Genomic DNA, 19,285 nt, shown 5'->3' on the forward strand with positions numbered 1-19,285 from the left:
CTTTGCCTATGCTGCCTTGTGTGTTGGCCAGCCATGATCACCATGCCCCCACAGTAGGTTGATGCTTGTTTTTCTAACCAAGCAACATGTAGCAGCCTCCGAACAGACATGCCTGCTGCATTCCTTTGGAGGCCATTTGTTCCAATGCCCACAGTATTTTGTCTTCAGGATGGGAAGTCATTTATTTCACGGGTGAGTTTTGCTAAATATTTACTTGTAACAAAATCTATGTTATTTTACAATAAAAATTCCTTTCCTGAGATGTAGGAACACTTGCTGGTTGTTTTTAAGAACTAAGTAACACAAACAAATTAAACAACACACAGTAAGACTTCCAATAATTTATTAGCTTTTTTCCTTCTTGCTCCTGATGCAACAGTGATGTTACTCCACTGGCATTCCCAGACAAAGGCTTAGGAAAAATACACAGGAACAGCAAGAGGTGTCAGTTATTATAATTCATAGGATTTGGTTGAGCTGTTACAAATCATGTTATAAAGATAGCAAAATACATTTTACTTTTATATTTCCAAAAAAGCAGCAATACAAAAATAGGAATTGTGTCTTTCTTTCACTGAAATCTAAGCAAGCACCTCAATGGAAACATATATTTCTACTCATTAAGTATACACATTCAGTTACGATACATATTCGATTTGTTTTTTTTTTAAAGGGGTAGGGAATCTACGACTTTGGCAGCAGCATAATCTAAAAGAAATCTGATGTGTTGCTTAAAAGACCTCAAAAAAATAATACCAGTACATTCAACATTTCCATATAGTCTTAAGGCATTATACAATAAGTTGAAGATTTGCACCCAAGCAAGTACCAAGGCCATTTCCAAATATTGAAGTCCAAGCAAAAACTATCAGGTCAGTGCAAGGTCAAGTGTACTTGAATGCCTGTGGGCCATATCAGCCAATCTAATTAGCTGTTTCTTTTACTACTGCTTTAAACAACCAATTTTATTGGCAATCTCTATACTTGGGAACCAACCAATTTGATTGGATGATTCCACTCACGCCACTACAACCAACCAATTTGATTCATTGGTCACACAGTAAGCATGGGTAACGTGAACAGAAAGTCCTGATATCACAATTTGTTTCCATGGAAAGGAACACACAGAGAAACGGATATTCCCAGTAGCAGCATGTCCTCTAAAGAGTTACAACTGTGTAATCCACAGTATCCAGGGGCAAGCAGGGTAATGAAAAGTTAAAATATAATCTATTTTCAAATACAATTTTAAAATATTCCCTGTTGTGGAACCTGGGTCGACACAACAAAACACCGCCATTTTTTAATGAAAGAGGTGCTGCAGTGCCAGAAACATGTATCAAACTAAACACAAACATAATAACTGGCTTTTAAAATATAATTTTAGATCCTCTTTTGAACTACATGTTTCACTGTGCTAGTGAAGAAGTTAAACAAAATTGATAGTTATGATGACACTCCAAGGAAAAAAAAAAGTCAATTCAGCTGTGAAACCCATATATGAAACAAACAAATCAGGTATCAGAGTTAAGAAAAAGAAGATTTTAACAATAAGCACTGTCAATTCTAAAAGGAAATCAGAAAATTTGAATTGTTACAATCAATAAGAGATTCCAGCATTCGACAACGAGATGAAAGTATGCGTTTTCTATTATGGGATAAGAATCCACACATCACAGACAGAGGCCTCTCCTTCTTAAGCGATTGCTGGAAGAGAGGATCAAAGGTGCAAACACTGAACCAGCCACAAACTGTAGACAACAGCAATCTTGCAGGGGGGCTGTTGAACAGTGAGAATTATGCCCATAGTGATTTGATGAGCAAATGATCGATAAGTGCATCGAGTAGCGGAACATAATTCAAAATGACTGTTTACAATCGAAACTGTGAGGCTAATGGAGGGAGCAGCAAGGGTCAAACGAGGGTCTCGGTTTGGCGAGTAGTTATTTAACTTTCCTTCAATCTTGACTACAGTTACATTTCACAAAATCCCTCACACCTCCTCCCTACACAAATCCCAAAGAGTTAAGGAATCAGTATGTTTTACTTTACCTCTGATTTCATTTTACATTTCTCGTTTTTATTTTTAAGGACATACTCACAAACTAAAGCCATACAGTTACTCTTACATGTACTCCTACGCAAAGGTGTAAAAGTAAGACCTTTGGGAAATCATAAACATTCTCTGCACTATGTCTAGAAAGCAGCAGCTGTCGCAACTTTCCACATAAGTAGATTTGGAAATCTCCAACCATTTCCTTGGTTGAAAGAGTCAGAGAAGAATTTGTGAATTTCAACAAACTCACGAGTTTATGGGCGTTCCTAAACTCCCATAGGAAATGCATGCCTTGATCCTCTCACTCTCTAACATCTGCATGAGGTTTACTAGTGTATAATTGAATGCCGTGATCGCATAACATTTTGCAGTAATAAGACTGTTCAGGCATGCCAGGTTTTGATTGTGGATAGCTGAATGCCATAAAAGGAGCCGTTATCAGCAATAAACATAGGTTTATGAACGTAAATGGCATGATGAATCGGCCCCTTTGTCTTTTACTTTCCTTTTTAAACATTTCTGTGCGAAAGGCAAATGCCAAAAACAGAACTTAAGCTGAACTGAAGACAATAAGCATGGATGTATGATTATCTGCCCAATAGGAAAGTAGAGATTATGTCAATTGCAGAAGTACTAGAACGGCAGCCATCTTGAAACTGGAGTATGCAATTAAGTGCTACGGATGGTCCACCAAGAGACCCTCATGTTAAAAATGAAATCCACTGTTGAATAGTCATTCATACTGCTAAAAAATGATATACATGTTAGAATTACTAATGCCTCCTACTCTTAAATAACCCTCTGATTTAACTTACTGACTTTACTTGTAGATGTAAATGTCCTTTTTTAGTGTACTGGAAGTACTCCTATTACAAGATGGTTTGCTGATCGATACCATTTTGGTGCCTTTCTAAAATCAGTGGGTTAGGAATTGTGAAGGGGAAACTGTAAACCAGTGCCAGTACATTTGTGAAACTCTATTTTTTGCAGTTTTATATAGACCAAACTTGGCCCCTGGTCATTGGGACCCTTTACATGAGCACCAGTTAAATTACTCTAGGTCAGAAGTATCTTTTCAGTCAGGGGGAGATTAAGTGATTTGCCCAGAATTACAGGATGTTTGCCGACACCGGGACTCGAACCTTGTTCCCAGTTCAAAATTCGGCAGCTCTGCCAAATGCTTCACCAAGTCTAATAACTGGTAGATTATGAGGTTATTTTGAATACTAGCATTCAGATCAGTACTGATCTTTTTGGTGAATTCGTTTTAAATTGGATTGGGACCCTACGCAAATTATTAATGGCACTGGGAGTATAAAGAGGATTGTTTTTTGGGGGGAGTTTTATATAGTGTGAACTCGACCCAAAGGTATTGGAGCACTTCACATGAGCACCACTTGCGTTACAGACGGACACATTCATTTTGTTAGGCACGGGGTGATTACGTGATTTGCCTAGAATCACAGGATGTTGAGCGTCACTGCCGAGACTCGAACCAAGTTCCCCAGCTTCGAGGCCGACTGCTCTAGCTCTAAGGCCACATTGTACAGCATTACAACTAGCTGAAAACAACACACCTCTTTTTTGCCCAAGTGTAGAGCCACAAATTTCCCACTGTCAGTGTATTCCGTAGAAGATTAGAACACTGAACTACGCAGAGGAGGAAGGGATAGCGTGGTGCCACGGAAAGTAATTGAGACAAACACATGCAGGAGCACCATCATAAGGCACGTAACAAAATATTCCATTTTCTAAGGCACTTCATCTGTGACACTGTGCGTCTCCTCATTTAATGGAGTGGAAAGGCAGATGGTGCCAAAGTACAGACAGAACTTCCTTTTCCTGCAAAGAGTACATCTTAGTGAGTGACACAATAAACTTGACATCTAATGCCTCATAAAGAGAAGGTCCATTTCATAATATTTCAAAAATACTTAAGTGGTTCAAAGGAACATTAAAGGGCTTTTGTTTTATAAGTGCTATCGTACATATCATAACATATGACATTTCCCCCCACTGAAAAGCAAGTGAATGAGACGAACTACAGTGCTACCCTTGTAAGATGGCAGCTGCGCGGAGCCACAAGCTACGTCAAGACTGCAGTCTGCTGCTCTGCAAAAATAGAACAATACAGTCAGTTTTGTTGGATTACTGCTTAAATGCATCTAGGGAATTTGTATTCACCCCAAAGGCATCCAAAAGACCAGATTAACTACGAGCCCCCAATCAGAAGGTACAATGATGACAACCCACAGTAGGGTGCAACGCACACTACAAAGTGTTCAGTGCATGACAGTAGGCTAAGCTTTGCAGCTTTTGTCTATGCTGTTCCAATGTGTGACTCTTTTCTAACAGACAACACAGACTAATCAGGGCAAGGTGCTTACGCATTGCTTTGCTCTGTCCGCTAGCTTTCTTCATTGCTGATGCGTTATTCGGGCCTCATCAGCTGTGCTGGTTAGACTATCTGATGGTCTAACGAACAATCCAATGCAAAAGCAGAGAAGCCTAGAACAGTTGATCTTGGGATAAGGGAGTGCAATTCCTCTCGATGTTCTAAAGCCTTCTACTGAACGCAACAATGCGAGAAACATTTGGTCCTCTGCAAAATATGCGTCTAGTTGTTGGAGCAAATCCCCTTTCCTCAGCATCCTCCTCGGTCACCAGTCAACAGGATGAGTCAAAGTCAACAGGTAATGTGCATTGCTGCAAGGTACCTAGCTTGGAAGCCTCATTAAATCGCTTGAGGTGCCACAAAGTACAATAAGTGCATTGACATGGCTTGTCCATCATACAATATACACACACTGATGTGTCAGTGCGCTGGGCAGAGCAGCCCTCAACACAGACTGAGGGCACGTCTTTTCTGAGGATACCGGATGCCAACATACCCAAGGACGCCCCACTTCATGGTGCAAACTATACAAATGTGACTGGTGATGGAGAGGTGGACTGATGGCTGGAATGACGTGTTAGGAGATTGCATGGAGCTCTTGGCATGACCTCAGAGAGACTCCCAGGTCTCTGTGGAGCTGGAGCTCCTAGGGCAATGCATCGGGCTACGCATGGAGGATCAGCGGTGTTGAGGCAAGTACAGCAAGAACGATTCCAATTCTTGGAAAACCTCGTTTAGACCATGTTGGTAAGTGGACTGGATGCGAGTACCTCTTGAGCAGCAGTGTGGAAAGGGGGCAGTACAAATAATCAAAACTCCTTGGACAGTATTTAGACGTTCAAACTAGAATGCGGTGTCAGACTGTGGTTACTTCAGGCAGCCGAGCCACAGTGTTTGGATGAAGACCCCCTGTTATGAGTCTGTGGTACAAAACAGATCTCCAACAGACACAGAGATAAAGGCATTCACTACATGTTGTTAGACAATTTATGGAATATCTGGACAATTCCGCAAACTTGTGGCTTTTTCTGTGAGTCGGAATCTTCACCTGTCTTCAACATTTTACCACCTGTGTGACTTTAATGTTGAATTAGAGACACTTAAAGAGTCATTTACCAGACTCTCAGTTACTCTGTTAAAGATGCACTCTTTAGCGTCTCCAGTTCCCAAGTGTTCAAAGTCTATACTGAACCTGGAGCCACTTAACTCCTGCCAAAATAAAAACACTATGGAGAGTCCTGGAGCCTAAATACTTCTTCTTCCTTTGGTTAAGTGACTTTTGTTTTCAACTAACACGTTTTTCCTGCACTTATTGTCAGTATGGCGTCGTGCCTTCCCATTCTACCAGGTATTGGACCTTCCCCTCCGGGATGACCCTTCGGGCCAATACCTGGTACTTCTCCCCGCAAGCCAGCCTCCCTGCGGCACCAAAGTAACTGGTGATGGAGGACTTGAGGTGGGAGAGGGAGGAGTCATCTTCGCTGATGCTCTCGAAGGTGTGGCTGTCTATTCCGTTGTCCTGGTGGTCTTCTGTCGGGCCCATGTCCACGCACTCCAAGATGCAATCTGCCTGCCTCCCATCCTGGTCCTGATCCTGGTCTTGGTCCACGACTCTTTTCTTTGCACCCAGTGAAGAATACATCTTAGCTGCCAGTTTTCTCTTCCGGCTACCAACGTTTGTTCTGCAAGAGAGGACAGAACATACAGCATTTGCAAGTCTACAAGGCTGTCACAACATGTCAACAATCATTTGATCATTCCATTAACTTGAGTGCTTTGTACAGCAGACATATAGCACCTTTTGGCTCTATCACTCCATCCCTTCTCATCCAAGACAGAAGCGGCATGTAAACACCCTCCACCTACCTCGATTCATAGGAGAGGCTTGTTGAGGCAGAGCCTGAGGTGCTAGCAGCATCATTGGAGTCCAGGTCCGAAACCAAGGTCTGGCCAGAACTTGCACTAGAGCAAATTAGAAAACACAAATAATGGTTTCCGAAGTTCACCCATAAAAGCAATTAAGCCCTTTTTCCTAAGACACCATCAGTGGCTTCAGATCAAACAGTAAGTAGTACAATCTTCATAGTAAGGACCAAGGCTTCTAAATCTTCATTCATTTTCTTTATGTTCGTGCAGAAACCATCCTACAGAACATTAATTTTATGTTTTAATTTTTATTGTATACTTTGTTTATTCTTAGTTAATAAATACATATAAACATAGAATATTTCAAATCCCCAAAACTCCTCCCGTGGATGTGGATCTCAAAGGAAAGAGGATGTGTGGAAGAGAACCTATCTCCATGAAGAAGGAAAAGTCTATAATGTGAGTGTTGGAGAGGTCATATGAAATGAAAATTAGGAAAGCAATTTCTAACAGATGACCAAGGGCAATCTGAGCACTGGGGAGCAATGGGCCAAAGGGCTGACAGCCAAGAACAGATAAAAGATGCTGCAGGGTTTTAATCTGTATAAGATGCTCTGGCTACAGGCCCTGCCAGGCTTTAAGAGTGGTCTCTTCCAGGGAAAGTTACTGATGATGGATGGGCTTTGATGAAACCTTTGGGAGACTGTGTGTTATCATTTCAGTGAGCTACCTTGAGAGAGTGGCTATATGGTCACAACGAGACCGCAGTGACGGTTCCTCCACTAAGGCAGAGTAGCGTCGCCCAACTGCTTTCAGAAGTGCAAAAAAAGGTAAAATAAAATGATAACAACACGCTGTTATCATTTTATTTTTCCCTGCTGAAGCAGTTTTGGGGGGGGGGGGGGATAGATTTCTCTTCTCACAGGGGGAGGAGTGGTGAGCACTTAAGTGCGCATGAAGGTTTGGCCGGCCGGGCAAACCGTCAAGCGCACTTTTCATGTCTCACCCAGGCTGTTTTACAGCCTGGATGGAGAACATGCACAGGGTCTTGGTCCCCGTCTGAGCGCCGAACCAAGGTGCTCAGACGAATCACAAAGCTGCTATTAGCCGGGTCTGGTGGCTCAGTGGACTAATGCGTCCACTGAAGGAAGCTGTGTTTGACCTCATGGTCACAGGTTCAAATCCTGGCGGGTCCACTCAGCCTTTCATCCATCTGAGGTCAATAAAATGACTACCATTGAGTTGGGTAACTATAAACAGCTGTTATTCAACGCAAAGCTATCCTTCAGGGTGAATGTACGCTTTACAAATACACATGTTATGTTTATCTTATGTAGGGGAAGAAGTGATCATTATCACACAACTTTGTAAGTCCAAACCCTGTGCACACCCTGGCTTCCACAGTGATTAAAATGTAGTACTTAACCAATAATCAAAGGAAATGGGAAGCGGCGTGTGCATGGGATGTTCAACCTCAAACCCTTGTTTCGCTTGTTAAAATCTGAATATTGCGATTTATTTTTAAATTATCTTGGATTGTCTTTATCTGCATTTTATATTGTGTACTCTGAGGTCTCAGTTATTTATTTATTTTATTTTGATTATGCATCTGAACCCACGGTGAAGAGCTGCTAAAAACATGAGTGCATTAATAGATATAAATGAGTGAAGAAAAAAGTGCAATCTCACACAAAAAAAGAATACAAATATTGAAAATTAGATCAATTCATTAATACACAACAAAACCCAAATAGACTGCTTTAAATAATCAAGACTTCAAAGCCAGGCAAAAAAGCCAGCAGGTCTGGGACATGGCTAATATTAACCCTTGGCGGTGAACTCACCTCCATTGGCTGAGTTTTCCGCACTCCACGTTACACGGAGCTCGCGGAGTTCCGAAAAACTCTGCTTCGCGCAGCGGATTTTTTTCCTCGCTCGCATTCACTAACATCAAGTTGGCGAGCGCAAGCGAGGAAAATCCACCTCCCGGTGAGATTTTTCCTCATTTGCGATCGTCAACATCAACTTAGCTAGCGTGAGCGTGGAAAATAAACCTCCCGGCGAGATTTCTCAACGCGGGGGGCAGGGTGGCAGGTTTCTCAGTGCGAGTGGTCCCGTATGCTCACGAACGCTCGTGTTGAGAAACTGCCCATTCGCGTTGTGAAAGCTGCCGCACGAGTAAAAATCTACTCGAGCGGCAGAAAAGGAAAGCTTGCGCTGTGCATGGTGCCGTTCGCAATGATTGCACAGTGCGGACAAGCATCCGGCACTGTGCAATCACCGTGAACAGCATTTTTCTATCGCACTCCGCCGCTTGCAGAGCTCCGCGTAGCGCGACGGAGTTTTTTTCCCCACTTTGCGGAGTTTCGCGTAGCGCAACTTTGCGAACTCCTCCCAGGGTTAGCTAATATCCGGTAGAAGAGAGTGACATGAACGGGGAACAGTTGCAGAAGATGCTTCTTTAAAGAAAGCAGCAAGTTGAAACATAGGAAATAAGGCTGATTCCAAGTTGTGTGGAAGGCAGTGGAGTATTTCCCACACTGATACATTCTATTAGCCAGGTGTCAGTATTTACTAAATGTAGTAAATACGTCTCATTCTGAATTTTTAAATTGGGAATGAGGCATAACATGCAAAATCAATATTTAACCCATTTAATTCTACATGTTTTATATTTTTCTGGTCCCTTTGACCATGATAAATTTTGGAAGGTTTTACCTACTGGAATCTATCCAGGGAAATTGAGAGGGTGTGACAACTATAACACAACTTGGAATTCCGAGCACCGCATACACTCCTATTTCTGCAGGGTGTGGATTTAACCACAGGTTATTATAATAACAGCCGTAATCGCAAAGGAGACTACTGCGGTCTTTAAATTGTCAGTTATATTCGACCCTATGAATCGCGTTTTCTTTTTTAATCATGAAGTGTGCTAAATTCACCCTTAGACATACATGGAGAGCGCTCAACCTTCTTGTGAGAACTTCTAATGTCATCTCTTCTGTTACCAGAACATGCTGAAAACTCAACCCCCATAAAGGAACAGCACACGTCACACGTGAGGGACCAGACTGCTTAGACGATAGTCAATAGTCAACAACTCTGGACAGACTCGCAAACCTCAGTTTTTAGAGCGTGCATGTAATGGGCCCGAATCAGAAAGGTAAACTGAGACGAAAATAACTTACAACTTTCGGTATTCACAGAGGGCATTTACGAGTTTGTTAATTTAGACTTTTGTCTCAGTTTAACTTAAGTTTTGGTGTTAAGTCAAACTGAGACCAAAACTTCAGTTAAACTGAGAAGAAATCTAACGTTACTACTCGTAAAAGCCATTTGTTAATACCGAAAGTCGTAAAGTTAGAGTTTCATCTCAGTGTAAATTAAGTTTGGGTCTCAAGTCTAACTGAGACCAAAACTTATGTTAAAAAGTCTAACTTCACTACATGTAATTGCCCTTTGTGAATACCGAAAAGTCATAAAGTTAGACTTTTGTCTCAGTTTACCTTTGTGAATCGGGCCCAATGTTTAGGTCTCGGGACCATCCGGTCTGCCGAAGGCAGAACCGGAAGTCGAGAGATTTAATGACTTGGAGAAGAGGGGCTTGAACCCGCCCCTCTTCTCCCCTGTTCTCCATTGGCTGGCCTCTTGAATGCTGGCCAGCCATTGGAGAAGAGGTCAGTCATTCAGATCAGGCCCCGTCCTTTTCGGATCGGGGGCGTGTTTTTTGCAAGAAGTCTCAAGGAGGAGATAACAGCAAAACACGCCCCCGAATCCGAAAAGGACGCTGCGTTTCTCCGAGGCATTTCTGCTCTGCCTCGGAGAAAGGCGGTGGTGTGCTTGCCTTTTGCTCTGCCGCTCTGCCTTGTTTGTTTTGAGAATAATTTTCCATCCTCCCTGAAAAGCTCTTGCTGCTGCCTGGAACTGGAGGGGGTTACCAGGGGGGTCAGCTAAGCAGTAATATCTTCCACCCCGACTACGGAGCTCGTAGTTTCACGCCACTCCTCTCCCTGCTTTCTGTTTACTCTCCACAGCAAAGTCTACTTACACCTTCCATCGTTTACTGTTGTTTCACTTCTCACCAGTGCGCGTTATTTAAAGCGTCTCTCCTGCTTCCCTGTAATTGCGAGGGTGTGACGCTCCTGCTGCCAGGCCCCTGAGGGCCTTTCATCTTAGTCATGCTGGACCTGAACCAATAGAACAGTTTCTGGAAGGGCAGCCAGGAGCATAGCGCAAGAGAGTTGAAATGTACAGAAAAGACGCGTGAAGTTTGTTGTCATCAGGAAGCTGTCCTTCACCTCACAGTACAGTTCATGAATCTACAGTCGAAAAAACACAGGCCTTACACACAGCAGTGCTAGTTTACAGAGGAACATTATGTCCCCCGTCTGATCTGCCTACATACGGACGTTACTCATAAGAGTTCCCAAGCATGACGACTCCAATGCGTGAACCCCATTTTACACACTTGTGTAAATTTGGTAACCCGTGGTGAAACTGGTCAGGCTCCGCCTCATCTTTGAAATGTGGGTCGCAAACGAAGGACAAGTCGATGTTATGAAACCGACAGGGAATAAAAGTTGCACACTAGCAGCTGATTCACAGACATGGAGTAAATGATTTATCTGATTTTCCCGAAGCGTGAACTACAAGAACCTTAAAGAGGAAAAAGCTGTAAATGCAGTATTTACTGTGTAAAAATGTAACGCAATAAGAAAATGAAGACTCAATAATCCGGTCTGAAAAACCGAATAACGGCATGCATTTTTTTTTGGGAGGGGGATAAGTTGTCGTGGGGGCGCTCTCTGAACAACTGTCGGTGTAAACTGGCTTATTACACGGACCGGGAATTTCTTATAACACAAAGCGTTTAACCTGCATTGGATACTTTTCTTTTAGCCCGGCGGTTGAACCGCGAGTTATGCGGTGGTGCACAGGGAGAGTGGGGTAGTTGGGGTTAGTCCTCTATGGAGGTGAAGGAGCGGTTAAAGAGGTTGAATGGTATTACGCTTAGACATTGGCTTGAGTTAGCGAACTGTGTGTGGTGGGGGGGGTACAGCAGTGTACACTGGGCATCACGGTGGTTTACCGATTAAAAATGTAGATTTCAGGGGATCAGGACGTTTATTTTAAGGGGTTTGGTACTGGCTGGGACAATTGAGTGTTAAAGTTTCGCCGAGTGAATGCCGCGACTGCTTGATTTGTAATGCTGCTTTGTTGAAGCGATCTCCGTTTCTTGGCTGCGGGTGCGCACACAGGCCTTGTATCCCCGCCGAGCCCTGAGCTGCATTGGAGTGGGGGCGCCCCAAGATTACAGGGCATGTAGCGGGGCCACATACCGGCCCCTCCGGCTCCCCTGCAGAATAGGTCCTGTAAGACGCGCTTGAGGGCGAGGGCTGCGTGCAAAGGGCAGTCCATCTGTAACCAATGTGTGATGAAAGGTCAGACTAGTGCCAGCATTTAGTGAACGGAAGCAGTCAAACAGAAAACAAGCATTTACAATGCAATGGTCTCGGCATTGGTAAAATTAGAGCTATTGGCATTGCTCATGACATTATTTTTGTTTATGTTTTTGTTTTTAAAACATTTAAAGAAACGGCATTGTCATGAGCAATGCCAATAGCTCTAACTTTAACAATGCCGAGACCGTTGCATTGTAAATGCTTGTTTTAAGTACTCTGAGTGAACACATAGCAACAGCTATTGATTGCAGCATTACCTCTTTAAACTCTGAATTTCGTCCAGTGTGAAGTCGAATATGCTCGCAAGGTGATGGTTTGTGCTCCAGGCAGAAGTGAAGTCGCTCTGTATGGTGATTAAAAACATGAGAAGTCACATGGGACGAAGCATGCAAACACTAAAAATGTGATGCAGTTAACTGCAAAACACATACACACACGTGTTAAATATGATTCCTGTTTACATGAAACAAACCTTGACTAATTGCTCAATGTTGGTGAACTGAAAGATTTCATTAGTGATACTCTGTTCTTTACCAAAAGGCAGGTAACGTTATTTGAACCCAAAAACCTTCACTATCACACTTGAAGATTACTGTTTCTAAAGCCAGTTGTCGACAGGGTTCACCAGCTTTAGGAGGTCGGCAGAGGTGGGTTGGCACACGATGACCTGGAAGCAGTCCAGTTTTGGGGTTTCAACAAGTGCTGGGTAAAGGTTCTTGCTCAGAAAGGACATGGTGCTTTTGAGGGAAACTGCATGTTACGCATGCTCCATTTTGCTCATTCAGAATCGGATGGGATCCGGCTGGATATGCCATTCCGCAGAACTGTGACACGTATTGCTAAAAACCCTCTGTTCTGCCAGATTTGGAATTTTGATCATTCCTAGGGATTCTGATGTCAGTGGGACCGACACTGACAGCATGTCCGTGTCAGTCCCACTGACATCTTTAACTGCGGTTAGACCCCCACAGTACAATGCAATCGATCTGACCGCATTGCCCCAGGGATCGACCGACTATTCAGATGGGCTAAAGGAGCCTGTACGTCGGATCGCATTCTCCACAAATGAGGTGGTGCCTTCTCAGGGACCGCAGTGGAGATTACGATCCACCTTTCCGCCAGCCATTTCACGTTGGTTCTTTCAACATGAAAAGGTTGTTTTGGGGCTTCTAGCAGGACCCCTGTTCCCAGGGCACTCCGTTATAGGTCCTGGGGGACACAGGTGGCCCCTTAAACATCCCTGCATCGTGTGGGGTGCAGGGAAGTTTGTAAACTTGCCTCTTTGCATTGGGGCTTGTGCTGCAGCCCTTTTCCGGGCCACAGCCCAAGCCTCAATACAAAGAGGCATGTTTCCGACTGCCTCCACGGCAGTCAGATCCTAATTTGGCGGTCTGAACCACCAACTACCTGTCGGGCAGTCCCGTTCCCGTACCGATGGCGGACGGATGCTCGTCCGACAGCCATCATAATCTGCCCCTAGGTTTCAGAATGATTTGTGCGATTTTCAACCAACCCTGACTTCAAGTAGAAGCAAGTTTCCTGTATGTGTCAACTTTAAGGTGTGGTAACCAAGGCGACTACAACCAGAGGGATAAGGTGGAGACATTTTTTAGATTTTCACCGTAGAGTACACTGGAAAAAATACATTTTTATTCTGCAAAGGAATTCCAGAGAAATGTGAATTTTTGTCAATACTACAAATGTCTCCTCTGAAATGTATACAGAGCAACAGCAATGCAATGTTGGGTTCCCATGTTCATTACAATGAAGTATGGCTGCCCCATTTGACTGTAGTACGTTTGTGTTTCATCTATTTAAATACATTAAATGGATATGATTTGACAGTGGTAAGAGACCTTGCAAGCGGTGTTAATGCACTCACAAAATACCAAAAGCAGAGCACAAGTAGACTGCAGTAGCGATTAGTCTGGGTCCTTCGAATAGAGAGGAGAATCCGCCCTGTTTGCTGTGAGGGAGAAGGGCACGGCATCTTCTTTGAATGAGTCTCATCAAAGGGTGAGTAGACTTTGTATTCAACACATGCCAATGCTTACGCTTGCACTTTTCTACAGTGCTTTAAAAGAAGTGCTGGAATTGGAAAATATTTACTCTGGGAACCCATAAATTGGCAGTCAAGGTGTGAAAGAAGAAAGTGGGAGGAATCACGAGGGTTGGAGCTTGAAAAGCAAAGTCCGACAGTCAACTTTTATATTTATGTTTTTTTTTTAACCTGCTGCAAAGAAAACGGCAACAGAGCACATAAGTGACAGTAAATTTTCTTACATAATTGATCACAAAGAAGCTGCATTTTAAAATATCTTACAGGGTTAAGACATCGGCTGCAGAAATCATTGTGTGCCCAGTAATGTTTAGTTGATTATAATAGCGGGAAGATAATTCTAGTAGTGAACACAGTACTTGGAAAGTTTTGTGTTTTGTCTAGTCACAGTTTTCAGAAAGAAGCATACAGGGTTAATGTGCCTGATGAAAAGCATATTGCGTAACATGCAGATCACAGATTTATATTTTATTTAGATAGGTAAGTGGGCTACTGCTTTTGACACTGGGATCATTTGCAGTTCATAAGTTGCAAGCCTAGTTACATAGCACAGTGAGCTATTTATCAGCATCAAGGAACTGCATGCAAACTATAAGTTGTGAGTTTAGGTCCTTATAGTTTTTGTTTTTTTACTAATCTGATGTTATTTTAAGAGTTTATTTGGGAAGTAATAAAGTCCTGTTGGTACAGACAACCTCAATCACTACATTAAGTTTTATTTCCTGACTGTATTTCTCCCAACAATTTACTCTTAATGTAAAGGGCCAAATTTACTAAGACTTGGCACAATGCAATGCAGCAAGACAGCTTGCTGTGCTGCGTCAAATGGAGAGAGCAGAAAAGCCATAATTACTAACATATGGCGCATTCCTGCTCTCTCTCTCTGTGCTGGTGCCTTTGTAGCTGCCAAGCGCAAATGCAGGCACCCTTATGCTATTGTGCAAGGGTCCCTGCATTACAGACAGGGTCGTTTTTGTGCAGGAAGGAACACCTTCCAGCACAAAAAACAATTCCCAGAGACATGTTCCTCTTTCTGTGTGCTTTAGAAAGGGAAAATAACTGGGAGAAATATACATAGTTCTCCTTTGTTACGCCCCATCTGGGAAGGCGGACCATTTTGACGCGTTCAAAGGTTTACTGATCTTAGTAAATCTGGGAATGCACCAAAAACCATGGGTGGATGCATGGGAATGCCCACGCTCCATCCCTGGAACGTCTTCCCCATGCAGAGTCACTCCAGACCTACTGTGCCATGCAGAGCCATGCAAGGTGGCTCTGTGTGGAATAGTAAATATCACTAAGGGCTTGAGTTGCCTTACATCGCCTTGAGTAATGCAAGGGCAGTGCAAGCCCTTGATAAATTGGGGCCATAGTATCTACAAGTATGGATGTGTGATTCCTACCCCTTTCAACCCTCATTGTCCTATGTAACATTTCCTGTGCAATGATTTGCATATGCCTGTGATGTAAAGCGCTCTGACACCCTACACTGAGTAGCACTGTAAAAAGGATTCAATTTTAAAAAGTAGGCACCATTTCAATCTGCATTTTTGTAATTACTCATACAGACAGATAAATCGTGCTTTCTTACAGTGTAAGCCCATCTCTTATATACGGAGTTGAACAAACTTAAAATCCTGCCTCCAATAGTTTCTCTTAAGTACGTGTGAGGCGGTAACAAGCCATGCTCCTTTATTTCCTTGCAATGCATTGGAATCTAGGTGTTAAGCTTCAGATGGCTCCCAGCCATGATGATACCTGAAATACAAGAGGGCTGATGGTCGTTTGATTTTAGGCCTTTGCTTTGCTCCCAGCTAGATGTTAAAATAAGGAAGCAATGTCGCTGCACTCTACTTAACAGAAGTGAATGCAGACAATGTGCGGGTGATGCTTATGTCCTGTTGTAAAAAAAACCTTACATAAGGACAAACTCATGTTTCTCTGGGTAAATACCTGCTGGGACCGGGATCCAGCAGGTTCCCCCTACTTTCCTGCACGGTTTGTAAGCCCAACCACCTATGCTCCCAGTTACTCGATGGCCAAGTTCAGGCACGGGGTGGGGGCTTTTGGAGTTCTTGACAAGCTACCTGCCAACACCCTTTGATTTCTATATTAAGCTTCAAACACACGCGAATAACCCTTTGGTGAGCCAGGTGCTCTGCTGAGCAAGTAAAAAAAAAAAATACAAGTATTTCATGTTCAGGAGAAATATATATAAATATATAGTTTATAAAGAGAATTTAAAGTACAATGTTCTTTATGGAAACGTGTTTATGCATTTAAGAATCAACCTAAGCTGGTACTGGTTTCGCTGTCAGATCTTCAGAAATGTGTCGAGGAAAAATTGTTCGAGTAAATACTCACGAGACTTGCTCAATTTGCAATTAGGAAATACTAAGGGTCCGTCTGAGTATCTTCGCCAAGCTATGGGTTACGCGACGTTATTACCCGAACTAGCGTTTGCTGATACTATATTGACTGAAGGTGGCGCTGTTTGACAGGCCACGAGAAGATTTCCATTAAGAATTTTTTGAAAAAGGAGAGACTCAAAGCAGGTTTCGTGTTTTTGTACGAGTCTACCTCCTATGCAGGGCGAGGTATTCTTTACAATTATTCGGTGTGGGGCACGATGCCTTCCCTCCTTAACGATATGTAATAAATACTCTCTCCAGACAAGTACATACGTTTATGCCATGGTGAATTTTCATGTGTAGGAATTATAGGCAAAGGTATTTGAAGCCGGAACCGTAGTTCAAGGGGTTATAACCCACCAAGCGATAAAGTAATCTTATTAAGTAGCCTAGAATTAGTTGGGTTGTTTTCTCGCCTGAGTGATTTTAACATGAAATGTCAGAGGCAGCGCACTGTGATTTCCACAACTAGTGACGCTGCACCATAGTAACACCACTGATGCTGAGAAATATGTGGAGTGGTTATTAGGGTGGTTGTTCCTAAAAAGAGGTTTTTTTGGACCACATTTCTAGCCCCCAGCATGGGAAAAAAAGTTACCCGACCCACAATGCATTTCTGCAGAGCAAACATGGCCGAGGCGAGCAGCTACTCACGCTTGGAATGGCGTCCTCCAGCAAAAACTTGGACTTCTTCCTCCTGACTGCTCGCTGCTTCTGCGGCTGGAACTCGAGGGGGAGTAAACTGCGATGAAAACACAAGAGAAGATGTGACGCGCGTCAACAGAAGGTTGATGGAGTATCTTGCAGTCATGATTTCTCTTCCAGACAGTACCCACCATCTTTACCTCACTCCAGATTCGAGAAGAGAAACTGCATACTCTGTTCCCCCGGGAGTGGGACAACATCTACCCACCAATATTGAGATTTTCACTGACGTCAGATACATTGTATAGGGGGCGGGCCATTAAATATAACAAATGAAACATCAGGGCAGGGCATCGATCGGAGAGCTCCAGTCGCAGCAATATAAGTATGTGGTATTTCTATGGCTTTGCGTGAACCTGGCCAGAGCGCTGTACAGATTCAAACACAAGCAAAGTCAGCGAGTGACAGGAGAGGTAGCTATTTGTGGACGAATAATGCCTTGTGATATAGTCAGTCAGGGCCACTGGATTTAAGCAGCAGGGGAGTACCAAAATATGTGGCAGGCTTAACTAAATTATGCAGAACAAATTATATGGATTAATGCGGCACATTTTGTAATTGTATCACATCATTATTTTGTCATTTTTACACTTTTTAACAGAGTCTGGCATAGGTTTTACCACATTGATACTGATTTAGCAGCCAAATATGGCTAAAAGCAACAGAAGGGTAAAAAGTCAACCTTTTCCGAAAGGCCTCCCAATGAACAGTAACACATGTTGCTGTGTTTTTAGTAACTTTTGACCAGTTTGAGGTAGAAACAACATTTTTATTGTTAAAATCTGTTATGTGTCAAACATGGCAAATCCATAATGATGTGAAAAAACGCTGCGGCTGCAAAAACCGCGTAAATAAAGATGCCCTAGATATTTAAAGAGGTGTGTCTTCAACTGTTTCCTAAACTGGAGTAGAATTGGGGCAGCCCTGATGGAAATAGGGACGCTGTTCCAGATCTTGGGTGCATGGATGGAAAAGGCATGCTACCTTGATTTTTCTTTTCTACTTTTCTTGGTTTGCTGTCTGGTGGTGTCCTGGCTGCAGGTGTACTGAGAACCACCAGAGATGGTGACCTGGTCTGTAAGATAAAGGGGGGTGCTGGTCGACAAGCCTTTGTAGATGTTGCATCTAGTTTTGAAGATGGTGCAGTCCGGCGAGGGGAGTCGATGGAGTGTCATCAGGATGAGGATGATGTTACTTTTCTTCTGGCCCTGGATGAGAGGTGCTGCGGCATGAAGAATACCCTTAAAAGGTGCTAGTGTGAAGTTTGGAAAGTCATGGGGCAGAGTGTTAACACCAACCACAGGCAAGAGTGCAAAGGTTTGAACAGAAGTTCTGAAGTCACTTTCTGGAAGAAACAGTTTCACTTTCTTTAGAAGGGTGAGCTGCTACTAGGCAAGTTTTGATTGTTTTGGCAATGTGTTTCTTTAATCATAAGGTTGGTGTCCAGGTTGAAGAAGAGTAACTCGTGAAAGTTGGGGTTCACAACTGCCATGGCTCATGCCATTTACTGTCCAACTACTCACAGTGCCAACCATTGTGTTGATCTCTTCATTTCGTAAACCTTTACAGTAGCGTCAGAAGTATAAAATAGAGAATTATAGACGGCTGGCAGCGAGCGACAGAGGTCTAATATCTCTTGGCAGATCTAACTCCCACTGTCCATCTTCAGAATCTCTGGACATGGCTGCATTAGGCTCTGTCCACCGGAGCTTACGTTGGCATTAACTGTACCACTCTTACACCAGACACAATGAGCAACTCTGGCTCCACTTATGGGCCATAATAGTGTACTCTCTTAGTACTCAGGCAACATGCCCATGGCCCTCTACATTTCTCAGGAAATCATTTTTAAAATGAGTAACTTATTGAAGTTGTTAGTGATAGATCTGGGCATACCAGACAACGTCCATCATAGCGTTCTGGGGACGATGGGACACTGACCCACAAGATACAGAAAAAATCCTACTCTAATCCTTTGGCCTGAAGCAAGAAGAGATGCCCTATTGGAATCAATGGGACTATAAATAAAGTGTCCGGTGCATTTGTACAGCAACCTCAACAAGGCAGGGTAGGGGATTAACATCCCCTAGCAACCCACCATAGGCCTAAGTGTGAGGCACAGCTGCGCTAAAAGGTGCAGTGGCTAAAGTTTCTTGAAGCAGGGTAGGGAATTACCACCTCTTTACTCTTGGCACCTACTTGTAGACGTAAACTCTGCAAGGCGGGATAGGGGATACCACTATCAACCTGCCGTTGGCCAAGACATGTGGCACGTCTATGCAGGGGAGTGTGCTATTAAGTCTGCAGAGACCAAAACCCACATCTAAA

The 19,285-nt window shown here is 43.3% G+C and overlaps 1 protein-coding gene across 2 annotated transcripts in view; it reads right to left on the reverse strand.

Annotated features, from left to right (window-relative positions):
- Positions 1-441: 441 nt before the first annotated feature.
- PHF19 (PHD finger protein 19) overlaps positions 442-19,285 on the reverse strand; it is a 237,318-nt gene continuing 218,474 nt past the window's right edge. Inside the window, exons 12-15 of one of the 2 annotated variants that reach the window (XM_085613556.1) lie at positions 16,907-16,994; positions 12,040-12,125; positions 6,318-6,413; positions 442-6,133 (exon numbers count right to left, since the gene is read on the reverse strand). In XM_085613556.1, coding sequence (XP_085469682.1) covers positions 5,767-6,133; positions 6,318-6,413; positions 12,040-12,125; positions 16,907-16,994 — 637 coding nt within the window. In that variant the 3' untranslated portion in view covers positions 442-5,766. The remainder of the gene's footprint in view (positions 6,134-6,317; positions 6,414-12,039; positions 12,126-16,906; positions 16,995-19,285) is intronic. The other variant, XM_085613564.1, reaches the window with a different exon arrangement.

The sequence above is a fragment of the Triturus cristatus genome, chromosome 1_2, assembly GCF_964204655.1.
Source record: "Triturus cristatus chromosome 1_2, aTriCri1.1, whole genome shotgun sequence".
Classification (NCBI taxonomy): Eukaryota; Metazoa; Chordata; class Amphibia; order Caudata; family Salamandridae; genus Triturus; species Triturus cristatus.